General features: G+C 37.7%; 1 protein-coding gene across 2 annotated transcripts in view; it reads left to right on the top strand.

The window, feature by feature from the left end:
• The window catches only part of mesh (sushi domain containing 2 mesh), a 373,145-nt gene that overhangs the window by 156,683 nt on the left and 200,989 nt on the right, over positions 1–15,473 (top strand). For both annotated transcript variants that reach the window (XM_090395295.1, XM_090395296.1), the window contains exon 14: positions 3,161–3,337. In XM_090395295.1, the coding sequence (XP_090251421.1) occupies positions 3,161–3,337 (177 nt within the window). The remainder of the gene's footprint in view (positions 1–3,160; positions 3,338–15,473) is intronic.

Raw genomic sequence — 15,473 nt, 5'->3', positions numbered from 1 at the left:
ACTCAAGCATCAAATTATAGGCCTATCTGTGTGTCAGGTGTTTTGATTAAGTTGTTGGAGAAGCTGGTGAGAACTAGGATTTAGAATTGGGTTGACAACAATGGACTTATCTTAGATGGACAGCATGGATTTGATAAAGGGAGGGCATGTTTTAGTTGTCTACTTACTTATTGCAATAATGTGATGGCTTCCTTTGACAGAGGAGAGGGATACAAAGTAGTATACTTAGATTTTGCAAAGGCTTTTGATAGATTACTGCATGATAAGTTTATAGTCAAACTAGAGTGGATGGGGGTTGGATATTAGATTAGTGCATTGGATCAGAGACTGGCATAGGTATCAGCAAGTTATGTATGGGGCAGCAATATCCAGGAAGAGGAACGGCCCTAGTGGTGTGCCTCAGGAGGCTGTTTTAGGGCCGTTGCTGTTTAACCTATATGTTAACGATATTAGCGAAGATTTGGATGGGGATATTCGGTTGGTTGCAGATGATGCAAAGGTGGGACTAACTATGAAGAGTAGAGAAGATGTTGTGGCCTTACAAGAAGACTTGAATAAATTGAGTGAAATTGGCACAGAAATGTAGATGCGAGTTCAATGTTGCAAAATGTAAGATTTTAAAATTTGGAAACAAAGATGGGATGTAGAATTTATGCTTGTGGGAATATATTGTTGGAGGTGGAGGAAATAAGAGAACTTACGATGATAGTGGGTAAGGATCGGAAATTTAGGGCACACATTGCCAAAATTGTTAGGACAACACAAAGAATTCTGGGAATGATGCAGAGGACATTGATTTGTAGAAGTAAGGAGATTCTTGTTCTATTGTATAAAGCTTTGATCAGGCCACACATGGACTTCTGTGCCCAAATTTGGTCACCTGGTTTTCAAAAGGACGAAGAGATGTTGAAAGGGTCCATAGACGATTACTAAGGTAGTTTCTGATCTCTGGAATGTCAAATATGAGGGAAGGTTGAGAAGATGCAATTTACAGAGTATAGTGGGTAGGAGGAAGGGGGGGGAGTGATATGATGGAGTCCTACAAGTTAGTAAGGGGTTGTTATAGGATTAATGTTGAGAGGTTCTACAGAAAACAGTTGAAGATCAGGGAAAAACCAGAGGACATCCCTGGAAGCTGTATAAGGAGGGTATGAGCAGCAGGGGAGTGAGATGCAAGTTTTTTGCATACAGAGTTGTGAATGATTGGAATGCCTTGCCTGAGAGTGTTGTGGTGTCTGCAGAGAATTTGAGTGTGTTTAAGGCACGGTATGATGAGCTGTGTGCATGACAAAAGGACCTGCTAGATGAGTCTTTGACTCCATGGGGTCTTGAGATAATAATAATAATTTGCTACTACAGACTTAGGATCCTCCTTTATGCAAAGAAATTATTTTACTCTCCTTCCTTCCCTTGGAAATTTGCCAGAGTTGAGATTTAAATTTAACAGCCCAGTCATAACAGCCAAAGATAACATTGCCAGTTATCTTTGTATTAAAATTCTGCAATATCTTAAGTACCTCCAATTCATCAACCTCTGTTCTTACATCCAGGGATGGATGTAAGAACAGAATCTGGATTTTTTTCCCCCTTTCCTTCAATAATATTTCTTAGCCTTTTCTCAAGAATGCTTGGATAAATCTTACCAGAAACACTAAGTAGCGAAATTCCTCTGTAATAATTCTCACATCAACTGTTATTTCCATTTTTATAGATGGATACTTTGAGAACTCTACTCTACTCCACTCATGTGGAATTTGTCTATCTGACTAGGTCTCATGAATTATGTAATGTAGCCACCGTAAAACGTTTATGCCTCCTCTGTAAATAACATAGTCAGTTAGATTTTTCTTATTGCTTGCATTTCTTGCAAGCAATAAGAAAAATCTTGCTTGCATTTCTTCATGTGAATTTGTGCACATTTTGAGGTTGGAACATAGTAATAACTAGTGCATGTCCTGAACTGAAATCCAGAAGGTACATCCCATTATTATTAACTTCATTCTTTTCTCCTAATTTTCCCAAAATATTTCCATATGTCTGGTAATCATTTCCTTCTCTGCTGTTTATATCTCCAACAAGGATCAACTCTTCCTTTTTCATTGTGTCAGCTGCTTTCTCTAATGGTTCTTCCTCCTCTTTCTTTTATGTGTCATCTACTATCTAGGAGGTTGGCTACCATGATGTAACTCGTGATTGATTACGAGCATAACGACATGTGGTGAGGACCCTATGTCTTCCACGTGTTGTTGTAAAAATTCTTCCAGTTCTCTGGGACCATAGGCAAATAAGTCTCATCATCCAGTTCTCCCATTCTGATATTTTCTCACATCACTCTATCTAATATTTCTTGTCATTTAAGAAGATTATCATCATATTTGGTGTTGAGTACTATAGCTACTTCTCCTTTTCCCTGATTGTTATTGGTTGAATAGAACATCTTGTATTTGTTACTCAGAAAGATCTTGCCTTTTTTTGTTTATTTGTTATTGTGGCACTTATTATGCCAATGTGGTACTTATCCACTTCTTCTGCTAGTTTCATCTTTTTTTGATTGGTGCTTCTTATGTTGATAGTACGAATCGTGAACCTTGTTAATGTTGAGTTGGGATTTGTTCCAGTAGCTGACTTTTTTTCTCTTCATCCTAGTTTCTGACACAAAGAACAGGAACCTTATTTAACTGTCCAGTACTCCCATGCAGCATGAAATTCTGTCATGTTGTATTCTTATTGGCTTAAACCATAATGCAACATGATGGTTTAAGCCAATAAGAATACAATTTGGTTGGCTAAATCCTAAATTGCTAGGCTTCTTGTTCATTCAATATCAAGGTTAATACTTAACAGGTTGCACCACGAGAGGATGAGGATTGGACATTAGGTCAGAAAACCTGGTCAGTTCTTAAAAAGGATACATTGAGGTTTCCCAGTTATCACCCCTTTGTTAATTTTATGGACTTATTTTCGAGAAAGAAAATTCTTTTTCTTTTTTCAAGAAATTCTTTATCTTGTCATCTTAGTTTTGCTCCATATTTACTGTCTATTTTAATACTGATTGCAAATTTTTAAACAACTAATAAAATTTATGTTTTTAATTGTTTCACTTAATATGAATAAAGTATAGTTTTTAAATGAATAATATATAAAATATTGATACTTACAGAGGCACCTATCAATGCTACTCAGCTGACAGCAATTGCAGTGAAAGACAATCAGTCTTCAATTGTAGAATTTAGAATCCGGCCTCGTGCAGCAAGATGGCGATATCACATGTATGTCATGGTTGACAAAGAACATATTTTCTTCTGGGATGACACTTTACGTATACAGAATTTCAAAGGTTTGTACTTCCAAAAGTTTTCAGTGATATTCAGATTAAAGAAACTTGGATAATTTTCCATTTGCTTTTTTTTTACACATTCACTATAATGGGATGCTAACCTTCGGTATAGAGGCATGATGAGCTACTTATAAGGTTCTCAAACAGTTTAAAGTTTTTATTTCTGTCTATCTTTTTTTCTTGCACTATCCTCATCTTTTCAGATGAGAGTAAGTGTAAGAGGAATAAGTAAGATGAGGGTAAGTGCATGTGTAATGAATTTGCATTTGCATATATAAATGAGTACAAATGGGTAGTGCATTTTTCTCTATTCCAAGATCCCATGAAGACACTGGTTTCCTAATTAAAAGTTCCATAAAAGATCAAATACAAGAGATAAAATATATCAAAAACAGGATTGCAGAACTCAACCTTTGAATAAATAGATATTACTAATTGGGACTTAAACACCTACCTCAGTTTATGCTTCAGCCTCAGACCATATAGAGGAAGAAATAAATGCATTTTATGAAACACTAGCCCAACTACTAAATAGCAATGACACGTTCATTGCAGTTTTGATGAAAGACTTTAATGCTGAGGTAGGTAAAAGTGACACATCTAGCAGCAGTTGGAAAATATGGCCTGATCCTGAAGAATGAAAATAGAGAAAGATTGATACAATTCGCTGAAAGCACAGGATTCTACATAATGAATCTTTTATTTGTGTAGAGTCTGCATAATGAATACCTTGTTTATGTATTAACCAACAGAAAATACATTTTCTGAGACACAATATATTATTATTATTACGGGTATCTCCATGGAGTCAGTAGACTCATCGCGGGAGACCCAAACTAGCAAAACAATATCTGTCATATCTCTTCTTGAATTCATTTACAGACGAAGAGCTCACAACTAAGTCAGGCAATGAATTCCACTCATTCACCACCCTCCAGGCAAAAAACCTTGTTCTGACACCTTTGTTAACCACACTCTTCTTTAATTTCCAGAGATGACCTCTTGTTCTTCCATCACTTTCACACAGCTGAAACATTTCCCCTGCATCAATCCTATAAAAACCTTTTAGTAATTTGAATGTTTCTATCATATCCCCTCTTCTTCGCCTATCAACCAATCTCTGCAATCCACAAGCTCTCAATCTATCAATGTAGGGAGCATTTTTTATATCACTCACCAACTTGGTCACTCTTCTCTGAACCCTCTCCACAGCCTCCTCATCTCCAAGGAATCCAGGTGACCAGACCTGAGCACAGTAATCCAAATGTGGAAGTATCAATGCTTTATAAAGGGGAATAATAACCTCTTTATCTCTGGATGTCAGTGTGTTCCTCAACAACCAAGTAATCCTATGTGCAATCTTGGACACCTTAGCAATGTGTCCTCTGAACTTCATCTCCCTATCTACCAATACCCCTAAGTCCCTAGCCTCATCAATCTCTTGGAGTACCTTTCCATCGATGTAGTACACAGCTGGTAATCTTTTAATCACAAAATGCATGACTTTACACTTTTCAACATTGAACTGACATCCATTTTCTTTTTCCCATTTTACCAGCTTATTTAAATCCTCCTGCAAACTTTCAACATCAGCTTGATTTTTTATTGCACTACACAACTTTGCATCATCAGCAAACAACTGAATATCTCCCTTTAAGCCGTTTCCTATATCATTTATATACAAATTAAACAACATTGGCCCAAGCACAGAGCCCTGAGGCACACCACTGGTCACCTGCCTCATTCTGGACTCGGCTCCTCCATACACCACCTTATGGTATCTCTCCCTGAGCCATTCTCCAATCCATATCACCAATTTAATATCCATTCCCATCTGCTCCAATTTGCGTAACAGTGTTCTATGGGGTATCCTGTCAAAAGCCTTAGCAAAATCCAGAAGTACCACTGTGTAGCCAGTTCCTTTGTCCAACTCAGATGTTATTCTATTATGAATAGTTAATAGATTGCTAAGGCAGGATCTACCTTTAACAAAACCATGTTGGCCTCTATAGAGTATCATATCCTGATCCACCCATTCTTGAATTTTGTCTTTAACCAACTTTTCCAATACTTTTACCACTACTCCTGAGATGGTGATTGGTCTGTAATTCAATACCGCAGTTTTAGAGCCACCCTTATGCAAAGGAACCACTTTGCCTAACTTCCACTCCCTAGGGACCATACCAGAGTTCAAACTTAAGTTAAATATCCAGGTGAGAGGGGTTGACAATTCATTTGCACATTCACGCAACACCCGAGCTGGTATTCCATCTAAGCCTACCGCAGTGTTTGCATTTAAGTTTTGCAATATATTTAATACCTCTGATTCTTTAGCTTCAATTCTCACATTAGGTATTGCTGTAGGTATAGAGATATCCTCACTTGGGTGATAGACTTTTGAAAAGTGATCACTCAGTAACTCGACTATTACATCTGATTTTGTCACCTCAATACCATCAGCACCCATTAAGGTTATCCTTCCGAAGTCATTCTTCCTCTTACTTGCCACATAGCGGAAGAACTCTTTGGGATTACCCTTGATCTCTTTGGCTAAGGTCTTCTCATAATCTTCTCATTCATATAATAAATTGTTTTTAATACAAGTAATGAGCATGAACTAGTGATACTAAAAGTTATCAACAAAAGATTGGAAAGACAGAAACTGATTAAACCACTCAATTTACTAAATCTGGAAAAACAAGATCTCTTCTAAAAAAGAGAGAAGAAAGGTTTGCTAATATTAATATAAATGAAGACTGATAAAGTAAAGACTACTAAGTAATAATAGAAATTCAACTAAATAATTCTGGAGAGATTGGTGAAATTAACCAAAGGAAGAAATAAAACTATCCAAAGAAAATCCTGCTCAGAAAATAAAAGAGATCTATGTAGGATAACTAGAACAGAATTCTCTTAGCTGTGTAAAACATTCAGAAAAAAAATAACAAAAGAAATTAGAAATGTTAAAACAAAGAAAATCAGACTTATAGTAGAAAACAGTATGAGTTTAAAAGGAACTGAGAAGGAAGTTGACTATAAGACAAAATAACTTAATCACCTTTAAAAGATCAAAATGGATTACTGTTTAAAGACAAAAAAACAGATCATGAGAAGAACAAAAACTTTGTATGCCAAATTGTATGATGATTTCCAAAACTTGGACCAATACGAAATGAAAATTGTAATACTACAAATCGAGGAGGAAGAAATCTCTGATATTTTAAAAGAAGTTCAGTATGGAATAAATAGCATGAATAGTGTTAAGATGTGAATATGAGCTATCGATAGACGTTTTAAAAATACATGGTGAATCTGAGTCACAAGAGTCAAGACTCATCGCAGGAGGCATGATGTCTCAATCATGCTATGTCTTCTATCCGCCAAACTCTGTAGTTTGCATGCCCTCAATTTGTCCTCTAACCAATGTTATAAAGTCCTGATATCTTTTTTATCTACCTCTGTACCCTCCCCCCTCTCCAAGGTTAATTTATCCTCTTTAAATCCTGGTAACCAGATATGAGCACAGTACTACTTAAGATGTTTCCTTATCAGGGCTTTATACATTGGAATCACCACTCTTGTATATACTAGTCAGAGGCCTTAGTATTGCAGCAGTCTTCTGGATCACCACCTTTGCAGTATGTTCTATAAACTTCAAATTTCTCTCAAGTCCTTTGTCTCTTTCACTTTGCCTAGCACTGATCTACGACTAGAATACGCAGTCTGCCATCAATGGTTCTCAAATTTCAAGACTTTGCATTTAGTTACATTAAACTGAAATTCCCATTCATTTGTCCATCTGTCTAGCTTATTTAAATCATCCTAAAATGCCTACCACATTATCACTATTACTAGTAAACCCTTCCAAGCTTCATATCATCTGCAAATAACTGAACATTTCCCTGCAACCCAGTTACAATATCATTGACATAAAGGTTAAAAGCAAAGATTCCAATACTGATCTCTGTGGAAGTCTACTTGTGACCTTTCTTTTCATGTGGCATCCAATGTCAAATGTCTTTGCAAAATCAAAAAAAAAAAAAAAAAAAATTAATTATATGCCTTTCCCTCATCAACTACTCTCGTCTCTTTATTATCAAAGAGACGAGAGAAGATCATGCTGATCTTCACACATATGCACTTTCACATCACGACTAAGATGAATGATAATATGAAAGAGTTGGAATTATTATTATTATTATTATTATATCACACCTCCAGGGAGTCCAAGGACTCATCAAGGGAGGGCATCAACTCTACAACTTATCGGCTCACTACTCCACCAACCTTCAACATATAACACCAACGCCATCTACTGCCGACTACCACCACTAGTGCTTTCACAGACAATCACAAACATCCATGCCCACGGCAGGATTCAAACCCGCAGCCTTTTGGCTGGAGAGTGGATACGCTAACCACTCGGCCAACCAGGCCGGCAAAGACTCATCGAGGGAGGGCATCTACTCTACAAATCTCCGTCTCCACCACTCAAATTCACCAACTACCATCATAATCTACACCAACGCCATCTACCGCCTACTACTGCCACTAGTATTATCATACACATCCATGCCCACGGCAGGATTCAAACCCGCAGCCTTTTGGGTAGAGAGCGGATATGCTAACCACTCGGCTGTCATTATTATAGTTTTTAAAAAAGAGTGCACAGAATATATTAAAATTTACCATGCAGTCAGCCTCCTCTAAACAGTATACAGAAATTTTGCAAAACTTATTACAAATAGAATAAATAAAACAAATCAAACTTTTGCCAAACTCCAGAACATGCTGGACTCACAAAATATAAAAATTCAACTGCATGTCTGAAATCATGAACAAATGTGAAATTTCCTATTAAAAAAAAAAAAGTAAGGTAGACAAGGAAAGATTTTACTTAAATTATTTATAGCTCTAGAAGAAATAATAGAGGAATTATAGTAAATGGAAAAGAGCTAAATCATGTATATGATGACATTGTTCTTTTAGGAAATTCAGCAAAAAAAACTTTGAGAAATGAACAATGAATTGAATGCAGAAAGGAAAAAGAAAGGATTGAATATAAATTGAGACAAAACAAAGGTAACGTGTAATAAATACATAGTGCTAGGCTACTCAAGCAAAAACTTTCTACATTCAATTCTAGTTGCCAATTAAAGGAACTTTTTCCTAATCCTTTCTTCAACCCATTCCCCAGTTAGCCAATCTCTGGCACAGGTATATTGGGTTTTTTTTTCCTCCTGAAAACTGGTTTTCATCCCATAAACTCAAGAAATTCAACTGTAGACCTATACTGTTTCAGATAATAATATACAAGTACACCACTGATTTTCTGGCACCCATGGATCCAGAACCATACCAGATTGACAGATTTGCTAGACCAGTGGAGATTGCATAATAATAATTCCTAGTGCACGTCTGCTCAACTAACTAAACCTCTCCCACCTATCTAAACTATCATGGATGCTAGAAACTTAAATGTAAATTAACATGAATTAAGTGAATAAATGAAATACATTAATATAAATCATCAGTTCAAGTTTTCTAGTATCAGTGAAACAGAACTATTAATTAAACAGGTATTAAATGCAAAAAGTCAGTTAAATGATTTAATGTAGTACAATTACAGTACATGTAGAAATGATACAAGTTTATCAGTACAGTACAGTATAAATGAAAACAGCTTTATCATTTGTTTAACTTATAAAGAATGTTACAATAATACCCTCCCAAATTGGCATCTAGACCACTTTGACAGAGTACCGTTTCAATGGGTCATTATATATAGCTTTGCCTACATGCAATGGCATATGTGTCGGCCTAGTGAACTAGTTTGTGTAGTCCTGAGACTTTCAAAACTAGCGTTTTCATAATTTTTTCCAGACTAAAGGAGGTGATGGTCCATCTATTGCCATAAAATCAGTAGTGTACCTGTATTGGGTTAGGGTTAGAGACCATGAGATGGTGGTACTTGTCTTCCAGATTCTTTTTGTTGAATGTCATTTAAAATTAGTGATAGTTTTTAGCCAGTTATCTCTGATTCACTAATGATAGAGATTGACTTTCCCCCAGTCTCCAAAAAAAGTTAACAGGGCTAAAATGGCTTCGCCTACTCCCTACGACGAATAAAGCACATTAGCAGAGTTGTTATTTTACTTTTTTATTTTATAAATACATAACCAAAAAAAGTCACTACAGATTGAGCACAGGACATTAATATATAACGTCTTGTGTTTACTTGGAGAAAAAGGATTACTTAGGTCACAACCAAGCTGAATACCCTGACTGCAACCAGATGGGTCCCCAGGTGACAGATAGTAATCCCCCCCCCCCTCCCCAGACATGGGGATAACCTGATGAATAAGAAGTCCTGGACCAACAGTAACATTACCATCACAGGTGCTGGAGTGGCTCTTGTCAAGGCCTTTCAAAATGCCACAAAAACCCTAAGATAACAGTGTGATATAGTGTTCTATGCTGCCATAGCATAAGCATGCACCTGAGGAGGTATCCCCAAAGATCAACCACAGTGACTGTCCACCAGGTAAGTGCAGCTGCACAAGTGTCTGGACCATCTCAGGAATGGGCTCGGGTTTGGGGATTGATGGTCGCCTGCACTGGTCCTTAGCTAGGAAGTAGCAACTTCTGAATAATATCTCATCCAAATGCCAACAATGATATCGTGGACACTGCATAAAATAAGCACACAGTATCAAATTATAGTACTGGCTTGAATGTCACCTGGGTCAACGCAGTTTTCATCCATAGCTTAGGTCTATGTTCAGAAAGTTTATTACAGTCTCCAAATCATTTCACTCACCTTAAAAATGAATGAAAGCAATCAAACAGAAACATAGGGAATTGCCTGACTATTCTCTAGTGGAGCATTGAGGGATTTAGTAGATCGAAATCAGAGGTACTAAATAATATCCCTACCATGCACAAATTAGACATTATTCCTTTATAAGAAACTTACTACACCTCACAAAGAAATACTATTCTTCCTGGCTGCATCCTTCTCACTGATAAACCTGATAAAAAAAATTAAATAAATAAATAATAATAAAAATAAAAATAAATAAACATGGCCTGGCAATCTATGCTAAAGCAAATCTGGAAAAAATCTCTGGGCCATTCACAGAGTGACTTTTTCATTGATGTTCATCTGCACAGCTTCTCAGTCTACAGTAAGCCTCCTCTGCTTGACTGGCTACGCCTCACACTTCCTGAGCCAGCCCATCCTGGCATCATCCTCGAGGATTTCTACTTGCACAGTACATTATGGGGATACAATAGTGATAACAACCCAGGCCTGCATCTGAAAGATTAGATGTTAACAAACATACTCCACCTCCTCTATGACAGCAAGTAATCCAGAACCTTGAAATCAGGAAGATGGGGATCAGAGATAACCCCTGACCTCTGCTTTACCACCACTGATATGGAAGAAAATCCACTCACCTTAACCTATCAAATACTGCTCCCTTTTCCCCACAGCCAGCACTGAACCTGCCTAATTACTATCGGACTTATAATCCCCAGAATAAACAGCTACCACTACCTTAATGGAATCTCATTACAGCAAACTGGCCAAAATTTACTGAATTCATTAAAAATATCAATGTAATTCCACCTACAGTTGATGACTTTGCAAGATTCACTAACCTTCTCATAGTATCCGACAAGAGACATATTCCAAGAGGATTCAAAAAGATCTACACATCATGCTGATCAACTGAAAGTAGTATTCTTCTGGCCAAGTATGAGCACGAAAACCATCTAGATATCGTTTCTATCCTCTTAAGATCCTTGGATAATGGTAGAAGAGCATGCTGGCATGAAGAAATGAACAACCTCAACTTGACCAGATCAAGTTGTAAGGCTTGGTCACTGCTCTGGTGACTTGGAAGCACCAGCACTCCAAACAGAACTAATGAACTAAACCCAGATAAGTATTGCAAAAATCTTAGCACAAAAAGCTAAACCTAAAATTCCCACAGACATGAAAAGAGATCCATTCTTGTTACAAAACAGATTTCTTACCTTCAGCAAACTCCAATTCAATAACTCTGGATGAAATTGATGCAGCAAATAAAAATCAAATCAAAGCAAAGTAAAAAATAAAAAAAGCAATCAAAGTAAATAAAACAGGTAAACAATTGGCATTGATGACCCATCCAGACTTTCTTACTCACTTGATCTAGGAGCAATATCTCGGCTATCTAATTTCTTCTCTTGAGTAATAAATGATGAACGACTCCCAAAACATTGGTATGAATCAAAAATAAAAGCCTTGCCAAAACCTAACAAATCAACAGATTACCTTAACTAGTGTTCTATTACATTGCTCTGCATTCCTTACAAATTTATGAAAGGATTATTCTCTTTAGTATTTCTCCAAAAATAGAAGCCATCTTACCCAATGAACCAGCTCGGTTTAGACCTGGCAGAAGCTGTTATGACCAGGTCCTGACCCTCAACCTACATAGAAGCCTAATACCCAAAAAAGTTTAAAACATATACTGCCTTCATAGATTCGATGGTGATTTTCATCTGTTTTGTTGTGTTTTTCCTTAGAAAATTAGTGTTTTATAGTATATTAAAGTAGATTTTTGTGTTTTTAGAGTATTGGTGTGTTTATTTTTATGGTCATATCTGTAAAATGGTGCCAAAAATGCAGAAGAAATGGAATACTAACAAGAACAGCAAAGTAGAACAAGAAGGTTTTGTCTGTTAAAGACGATACTGATGGGCATATTGAAAATAATTTAACCTCTGAGATTGCTAGGTTAAAGCAGATTATTAAACAGATGATGAGGGAAAGTAGAGCTGCATTTAGAGCAACATAGAAAGAATAAAAATGTTCAGCAGCAAAATGGAAAACATTTATAAATAGATGTTTTATAAAAAGAAGGATGCTATTTGGTATGGTGACTCTATCATAAAACATGTCATCGATCAGTGGGTTATAACATCAAATTTTCCCTGGAATAAAAATTAAAAATATAATGCAAGCAAATGAAAAACAGAAAAGCAAAGCAAAAGAGGTTGTAATTCTGATAGGCACGAATAATTTAACTAGTGATAAATTCAATATGAGAGAGGATATGAAAAGGTTGTTGGAAGAAGTGAGAGTGAGAAAATAAAAATTGTTAGTGTATTACCCAGATATTATCGAAATGAATTGTCTCAGGAATGAGATTAGAAGTATGAAAGATGAGATAAGGCAAATCAGAGTAGAAGTGAGAGAGTTATGGGAATGATAGAAGAGGAAAGAATAGAAACATTAGAAGATAGGGAATGAGAGAGAGAGAGAGAGTTATGGAAATGATACAGTGACATTGAGAGCTTTTGCCGCCCCTCTCAATACATGCCAAAAATGCTACAAAAAGTCAAAACGATGTATAGACTAAGGTTCAAAATGCCGCCCGGGGTGGAGCACCCCATCCGCAACGCCCCTAGCTCTGCCACTGGAATGATAGAAGAGGAGGAGGAGAGAATAGAAACAGTAGAAGAGAGAGTTATAGGAATGATAGAAGAGGAGAGAATGGAAACAGTCGGAGAGAGGGAAGAAGAATGAGAGGTAGTACTGAACCAGGGATAGAGTGATGCCAGGACAGCGAGTACGTAGGGAAACACAGAGAGAAAGGGTTAGAGAATAGAAAGTGAGGGATGCAGGTGAGCAATCAAGGAACATAGTGGTAAGAGGTATGATTTATGGAGACTCGATGATCCGTGGTGTGCAAGATAGGATCCCAGAGGCGATGGAGGAACCTTTTTCTGCACTTGCCTGGAGGAACAATAGAAAGTGTGGCTATGGCAATTAAGCGGGGGTGAAAGAGTTGATGGGATGATTGTGATAGTGGGCACAAATGACTTGAGAGGCAGTTTAAATTCTGTGGTGAGAGATCTGAGATTCATGCTTGAGGTTCTACAAAAGAAAACACAGAGAGGAAAGATAGTGTGTTGCTACCCAGGTGTGATAATGATGAGCTGAGCAGAAGAGCAGTAGTAGTGAATAACATAATAGCCAGAATGTGTCAGAAGAGAGGATTGGAAGATGCGGATGCATGGAGGGCATTATTATTATTATTATTATTATTATTATTATTATACACCTCCAGGGAGTCCAAAGATTCATCGAGGGAGGACACCTACTCTACAACTCTGTCTCCACCCAATTCTCCAACTACAATCATCACCTACACCAATGCCATCTACTTCCCATCACCACTAATATTTTCACAGACAATCACAAACATACATGCCCATGGTGGGATTCGAACCCACAGCCTTTTGGCTGGAGAGTGGATACGCTAACCACTCCGCCAACCATTTGAAGAAAGAAAGGAGCCATATGCGAGAGACCACTTGCATTTGAATGAGGAAGTGCATAGACATCTGGAGAGATTGCTGTTTTTGAAAGAGTCAGTGTCTCAATGCAGGGAAACTAGAATTCTCAGGGTGGATGGTAGCAGGGGTGGCCTCTTGTAGAAATGGGTGCTTGGGGGAAGGTGGATGACATCAGGTAACACTGAATCCAGTTGGGGTAATGATAAATATAGAAGCAGTGACATTTTTATGATTTATACTAATGCCAGGAGTATCCGGAATAAAGGAGATGAATTGGTGGTGCTGATAGCGTCATCCTGGCCAAAGATTATTGGGATCACCGAGACGTGGTTGACGGAAGATGATATAGTAAAAGGAATAGAAGTATCAGGGTACAGCATTTTTCAGCAGGAGAGGAGGGGAAAATGTGGTGGTGGAGTACTGCTTATGATAAGTAATGACTTATGTCCTCAAAGAGTGGAGGCTTTAGAAGGCAGTAACACTAACATGGAGTGGTTTTGAAAGCATATGGTGTGAGGTAGAGGTGGGCAAGATAGAATATTCAGTGGGACGTTGCTACAAGCCAAAGAGCACAGAAGGTGGGGAGCAGGAGATTATTATTATTATTATTATTCCCGACACCTCCAAGGAGTCTGAAGATTCATCGTGGGAGGACACCTACAGCTGTCTCAACCACTACACCGAACCTCTACTACGAATCAACGCCATCTACCAGCCACCACAACTAGTATTTTTTGTCTGTAAATCGCGTGTGTTCTGAAGGGCCGATTTGTCTGTATGCGGGATAAAAAACCTGAGTTTCCGGGAGAAAAAACTCTGCTACCTCTGTATGAGATCGGCTTTAGGCAGTTGAGCTTAGCAAGTGCAACTGGTGGCTTCTTGTGGGAATGGATGCTTGGGGGAAGGGGGAAGACATCAGGTAACACTGAGTCCAGTGGAGTCTGGAGGGGATAATAATAAGTATAGAAGCAGTGACATTTTTATGCTAATGCCAGGAGTATCCGGAATAAAGGAGATGAACTGGCCAAAGATTATTGAGATTTCTGAGACGTGGTTGATGGAAGATGATATAATCACAGGAATAGAAGTAGCAGGGTACAGCATTTTTTGGCAGGATAGGAAGGGAAAACTCGGTGGTGGAGTACTGCTTATGATAAGTGGTGACTTATGTCCTCTTAGAGGACATAAGTCATCACTTATCATACACCATCGGGGACTTTGGAGGGCAGTGACACTAATGCTTTTGAAATCATATGGTGTGAGGTAGAGGTGGGCAAGACAGGATATTCTGGATATTGCTACAAACCAAGGAGCACAGAGGGTGGGGAGCAGGAGATATTTAGGCAGTTGAGTTTGGCAAGTGCAAAAAAAAATTATTGCTATGGGAGATTTTAACTCCACCAGTATAAGTTTGGAAGAGGAAAATGCATGTAGTAATAAGGGAATAGAATTTCTTGAATTCTTGAGGGACAGATGTCTTAGGCAACATGTAATAGAGGGAACAAGAGGTTCAAGAGTTTTGTATTTGGTCATAGCATCAGAAGAGCTGATAATAACTGAGATGACAACTCTCCCCCCCCCCATTGGAGAGAGTGACCATGTGGTTTTTAATTGGAAGATGAATAGACATGCAGGAGTATCAAAGAAAAGGGAACGTTGTGGAATTATAAGGCAGGTAATTATAATAGTCTTAGATATCATCTTGGGACAGTTCCATGAAGGGCTGAATTGGAAGACCACGATATCATTAGTGCTTGGGAGATTATGAAGGAATGTTTGTTCA

Source organism: Typopeltis vanoorti, chromosome 7 (genome assembly GCF_054136105.1).
Source record: "Typopeltis vanoorti isolate ZY-2024b chromosome 7, IOZ_Tvanoo_1.0, whole genome shotgun sequence".
Classification (NCBI taxonomy): domain Eukaryota; kingdom Metazoa; phylum Arthropoda; class Arachnida; order Uropygi; family Thelyphonidae; genus Typopeltis; species Typopeltis vanoorti.
Note: the sequence above shows the minus strand (reverse complement) of the source record. Positions and strands in the feature narration are given on the sequence as shown.